This window comes from Rhinopithecus bieti, unplaced genomic scaffold (genome assembly GCF_001698545.2).
Source record: "Rhinopithecus bieti isolate Rb0 unplaced genomic scaffold, ASM169854v2 scaffold_17971, whole genome shotgun sequence".
NCBI lineage: Eukaryota > Metazoa > Chordata > Mammalia > Primates > Cercopithecidae > Rhinopithecus > Rhinopithecus bieti.
In genome coordinates, this window is record NW_016809834.1 from 1,272,662 (window position 1) to 1,278,977 (window position 6,316).

The 6,316-nt window shown below is 36.7% G+C and overlaps 1 protein-coding gene across 1 annotated transcript in view; it reads left to right on the forward strand.

Annotated features, from left to right (window-relative positions):
* MLF1 (myeloid leukemia factor 1) overlaps positions 1-5,396 on the forward strand; it is a 40,221-nt gene extending 34,825 nt beyond the window's left edge. The window contains exons 6-7 of the mRNA XM_017890522.1: positions 1,662-1,879; positions 4,045-5,396. Of these exons, the coding sequence (XP_017746011.1) occupies positions 1,662-1,879; positions 4,045-4,150 (324 nt within the window). The 3' untranslated portion in view covers positions 4,151-5,396. The remainder of the gene's footprint in view (positions 1-1,661; positions 1,880-4,044) is intronic.
* Positions 5,397-6,316: the final 920 nt, after the last annotated feature.

Consider the following 6,316-nt stretch of genomic DNA (forward strand, 5'->3'; position numbering starts at 1 on the left):
ACAAATTTAATCATTAAATTTAAATTATTTTTATTTAATTTTAAATCAGTATTAAGCTTTTATATTTAATTAATTGTATTAATTCAATAATGAAATTATATTAAAATTTAGTTGGATTCATCTCCTAGTTTCAGAAACTAGTTTGAATAATGTTTTTCCATAATAAAGTGTTTAAATTTTAAATTGTTGTATTAAAAAAGAAATTCTGGCCAGGCATGGTGGCTCACACCTGTAGTCCCAGCACTTTGGGAAGCCGAGGCGGGCAGATCACGAGGTTAGGAGTTCAAGACCAGCCTGACCAGCATGGTGAAACCCCGTCTCTACTAAAAATACAAAAATTAGCCGGGCGTGGTGGCTCACGTGCATGTAATCCCAGCTACTCATGGGGTTGAGACAGGAGAATCGCTTGAACCAGGAGGCGGAGGTTGCAGTGAGCCGAGATCGAGTCATTACACTCCAGTCTGGGTGACAGAGCGAGACTCCATCTCAAAAAAAATAAATAAAATAAATAAATAAAAATGCAAAACTCAGCCGGGCATGGTGGCCCACACTTGTAATCCCAGCTACTTGGGAGACTGGGGCAGGAGAATCTCTTGAACCTGGGAGGCAGAGGTTGCAGTGAGCCAAGATCACACCATTGCACTCCAGCCTGGGCAGCAGAGCAAGACTCTGTTTTGGGTTGGGGGGAGGAAGAAATTCTATTAACATTGGGATTTGATAAAATTATTCCTTTTTGGTTTTTTTTTTTTTTTTTTTTTTTGAGACGGAGTCTCGCTCTCTTGTCTAGGCTGGAGTGCAGTGGTGCAGTGGTGCGATCTCAGCCCACTGCAAGCTCTGCCTCTCAGGTTCATGCCATTCTCCTGCCTCAGCCTCCCGAGTAGCTGGGACTACAGGCAGCCGCCACCATGCCTGGCTAATTTTTTGTATTTTTAGTAGAGACAAGGTTTCACCATGTTAGCCAGGATGGTCTCGATCTCCTGACCTTGTGATCCGCACACCTCGGCCTCCCAAAGTGCTGGGATTACAGGCGTGAGCCATCACGCCCGGCCGGGGTTTGATGAAATTATTCTTTTGCAATAAGATAGAAGCCATGATATTGTGACCTGTGTTTAATTGTAACCTCTGTAATTTTATCACATTTATATATATACTGAGTATTTCACAATAATCAACATTTTGATGAAAAATTTAGTGAAGGAACATAATATTTTAAAGCAGTCTTAAAGAAGAAGTACTATCATTCTCTATTGTTGCTACTATGGAAGTTAGATTACTTACTTCATAACAGCATGAATTGACATTCTAGCTGAGTAACCTGTCTTAGGAAATTGACAACAGAAACTTGTGAGGTCAAGTTACATAGAAAGATGGTTAGGTGAAAAGAAGTGCTAGTCACAGAAGTATACAATATACAGGAAGAGCATATTCACTGTGAGATGACCCAGGAAAAAAACTGTTAGTTATTATAATTGGGTCAGCTGGTTCATTGGGTAAAATAATATGATATCCAGGCAGGTGAAAAAATAGATCATCAATAACTAGGTCATTAGTAGGAATAGGAGAGGAACAGACAGGAAAAGAAATACTACTCTCATCAAAGATCCTTATATTTGAAGCAGCTTCCTGCCTCTATATTGAGGTTACACTAATGAAAACACCAGACTAGACTGAAATATGTAGGAGCAAGGCAATTACTGACAGTTGATACCTTAATACTTATTCCCATTATTTTTCTATTTAACATAGATGATGCTCATGCTTTTGATGAGGAGTGGCAAAGTGAGGTTTTGAAGTACAAACCAGGACGACACAATCTAGAAAACACTAGAATGAGAAGTGTTGGCCATGAGAATCCTGGCTGCCAAGAACTTAAAAGAAGGTAAAAGTTGTTTCTAAAATAGTTTAGTTTTTAAAGAAGAATTTGAAGTACAGTTACATAATTTTATTTCTGTTATCAGAAAGTTTTGATGATCATCCAAGTTGTATCCACAGTATCTTTTGTGAAAGATGTAATAATTTTATACTAAAACTGAGTATTCCACACAAATTTAAATTTATATCTAAAAATCAATAATAGTTTAGGACTGCATGGTTAGTAATTCACTAGTAAATTATGCCTCAGAAGACAGAGACCAAAATCCTCTTAAGGAAAACTGATTTGCTATGGAGTAGTTATTCTTGTAAAACAGATTCTAATGTGGTTATAGAGTCATACATTTCACACTGGTAAAGATACCTAGAGATATGTTAAGGGGAGAGGGACTCTATCTGGAAGACTTAACAACTTCCTTAACAAATCACAATTTATCATTTAATTGTAAATGAAATTTCAGACACGGGTATAATATGTAACAGTACATGCAATACCATATTTGATGTGTTTTAGGTGTTTTGGAAGAATTTTGCAAGAACATTAGCTTATTTTACAATTCCCTTTTAGTATAGCTGAGAAAAATAAATTTGCTGAAACGACATATTAAAGATTATAGAGATTTCTGGCTGGGCATGGTGACTCATGCCTGTAATCCCAGCACTTTGGGAGGCCGAGGCAGGTGGATCACTTGAGGTCAGGAGTTTGACACCAGCCTGGCCAACATGGTGAAACCCCGTCTCTACTAAAAATATGAAAATTAGCTAGGTATGGTAGCATACACCTATAATCCCAGCTACTTGGGAGGCTAAAGCAAGAGAATCGCTTGAACCCAGGAGGCGGAGGTTGTGGTGAGCCAAAATCACACCGGTGCACTACAGCCTGAGTGACAGACCAAGACTCCATCTCAAAAATAAATAAACAAATATTATAGAGATTTTAAAATACATTTTGTACATACCCTGGAGCTACAGTTTAATGTGGTTCTCTGGGGGAAAATGAATAATAATATCTAATTCCTATGAAGTTACACTAAAGAGAAAGGCCTCACCGGACCTTTAATAGAAATCTGTTCTAAGCTATAAGAGAGTGGAGAATTGCTGCAGAAGGTAGAAGGCTTCACAGAACTAGCAGTGGACAAGTGAGTATCAAGCAAATCAGAAGCCTTATGGAGAATTTCATATGCTAGGATCTTTTCTTCTAAAATACTTGTTTAGGAATTTAGAGCCCTGGTATTTTCTATTGAATTGCTTGAAAACTTGCTCCTATATTAATTACAGATATTTTCTCATTTGAAAATGTACTGATTAAAACCTAGCAGTGCCAAGTTTGAATAGGAAATCCAGGTCCCACTTAGAGAAGCATGCTCTTTATGGGTGACCTATAAATTTTTGGCCCTAACAGTGGCATTTTCTCTTAACCAGCAGTGTCCAATGGCATTTTCTGAAATGACTTCGGTAATGACAAAAATGCTATATATCTATTCTGTCCTGTGTAGTAATTACTAGCCACATGTGGCTGTTGATTCACATTTGAACCATTGCTGGTAAAACTGAAGTATTGAATTATTTTAGTTTAATTCAAATATAAATGTGGTTAGTGGCTACCATACTGTTAACATTAAACAGTGTTTAAACTATAAACAGTTAAATCTATCTCAGGAAAACAGCTGTTGCTGTTTTAAGTTCACTGAAATAGTCTGCCTTGTTTTTCCTGTTTTATTGTTTGTTTGTTTGTTTGTTTTGGTTTTCGGAGGGGAGACAGTCTGGCTCTGTCACCAGGCTGGAGTGCAGTGGCGCAATCTTGACTCACTGCAACCTCCACCTCCCAGGGTCAGGCAGTCCTCCTGCTTCAGCCTCCTGAGTAGCTGGGACTATAGGTGCACGTCACCACGCCCAGCTAATTTTTTGTATTTTTAGTAGAGATGGGGTTTCACCATGTTCGCCAGAATGGTCTCGATTTCTTGACCTCGTGATCCGCCCACCTCGACCTATCAAAGTGCTGGAATTACAGGCGTAAGCCACCACACCTGGCCAGCCTTGTTTTTCAAAGCTATTAAGGAACTTTTAAGATAAAACTTTTCTTATATTACAGTGGTTTTTAACATGTTTATTGATTTATAAACCATTGGCCATTTTATAAATCATATTAATATTCACATGTATATTTCTCAGGGAGAAACCTCAACGAAGTCCAGCCATTGAACGTGGAAGAAGATCAAATGTTTTGGGGGATAAACTCCACATCAGAGGCTCATCTGTGAAAAGCAACAAAAAATAAATAGCCATGCATTTGATTTGCTTAGTTTTGGTTGTTTTAACAGTTAATAATGGTGCTGGGTAATAAGCATAAGACCAATCTCTTGCTGTTAAATCAGTTCTGTCCTTGGCAACTTTCTTGTGATACCTGAATGTTCATGAAGGTCCTAGCTTTATATTGTCCCTCTTTTAGGAATAAAATTTTGATTGTCAACAATGTGAGTACATTGTGAAACAGTCTATTTAATATAAAACTCTTTAAAACATACTAATTTTTTAAAGCTGATTTCGCTTCCCCAGCTGTTTTTGTGTTGGCTAGGTATTCTTTTATATTTATCAAGATTGATTGCAGAGCAGTTCTATCACTTATAATTAGTTATAAGAAATTATAATGTTAAAAATTTCTCAGTTTTTACTAACACTGTACTCGGGTGATATTAATAAAGGTTTAAATAATTTATCTCTAATTTTATAATGTGTTGTACAGCCAGCTAGATTAAAACTTTAAAAATAATAAAGCAAAACTACACTGTTACTCTTTTATGAGAAAATAGTTATTATTTTGATAAAGGGCAAGAAAATCAAATAGTTCATTTTCAGAGAAAAATATTTTAAATTGCTAATGTACATGATTGTTTTGGTTATAATTTCTTTATAGAATGTATCTTTTCTATATTACATTCTTAATATTCATCAGATACCATATTGACCATTCTCTTTAACTTCTTAACGTGGCATATTTCTGCTCTCCTTTCCCACAGACAGCTTCATCTGTCTCCAAGGCTAACATTCTAGAGCTGGAGAGTCCTTGGAGAAACTCTGCTCAGCTTTTTTGGGACATTTAGAAAAATACATTTGGTATTCTCCAAACCAGAATGATACATTGTCTCAAAATTTGTTAGACAGCTGATGGGTGTTTTTGAGCAACATCTTAATAATTCAGTTGTTTCTGTTTTAATTGTACCATTAAAATCAGCTTTAGCATTTTATTCTAGAATTTAAACATTAATCTGTTTTTATAAAAGTTAGGTTTGAAGTTTATAAGAATATAAAATCTTAACTCACAACTGTTGTTTAATATTTCTATCAAGGAAAAAAGCCGCCAAAATTTGCTATCACTCTATAATCCTAAGTATTTTTCTTTTCAGTTTCATAAGTAAAATTATATGACTATGCTCATACTTCTCTAATTTCTTATATAATATTTTTGTTAATTTTAGTAGTTTATGTTTTATGCCTTTAGTCATTAAAATAAAATGCAAATGTGTTCATTCATTGTTAAATTTGAGCATGTATTAGTTAAAAATTTCCTTTTAGGCATACTTTAGTATACTACTAACATACCATAACACATTGGGAAATTGTCATATGGCACAAATTTTAAATAACATCTTTATATAAATTAACCTAATAGAGCAAAGTCTTAATAAAGTACATACTTTATTTTCCTTTTGCCTAAATCATTACACTGATGATAAGTTGAATCATTGTAGTCAAATCTAAAAACACCCTTTAATAAATAATTGTGTTTAACAGTATAATTCCTGTACATCAGATTACAGTTAAGAGATTGTGGTGGCCGGGCGCGGTGGCTCAAGCCTGTAATCCCAGCACTTTGGGAGGCCGAGACGGGCGGATCACGAGGTCAGGAGATGGAGACCATACTGGCTAACCCGGTGAAACCCTGTCTCTACTAAAAAATACGAAAAACTAGACAGGCGGGGTGGCGGGCGCCTGTAGTCCCAGCTACTCCGGAGGCTGAGGCAGGAGAATGGCGTAAACCCGGGAGGCGGAGCTTGCAGTGAGCTGAGATCTGGCCACTGCACTCCAGCCCGGGCGACAGAGCGAGACTCTGTCTCAAAAAAAAAAGAGATTGTGGTGAGGCAAAATTTGAAACGGTAGCACTGAGAAAAGTTCTGTTTCTTTCTTAAAAGTCAACTCTGTCTTTGCACCATAAAAAAAAAACTGTCAATATCTATATCCCAGAATGATATTTGTTTGCAACAACTTCTTATGATGGGTGTTTAATACTGTTAGTCTGTAAATTTAAACTATTTAAAACTATATACATGCCGGGCACAGTGGCTTATGCCTGTAATCCCAGCACTTTGGGAGGCTGAGGCAGGTGGATTGCCTGAGGTCAGTTCAAGACCAGCCTGACCAACATGGCGAAACCCTGTCTGTACTA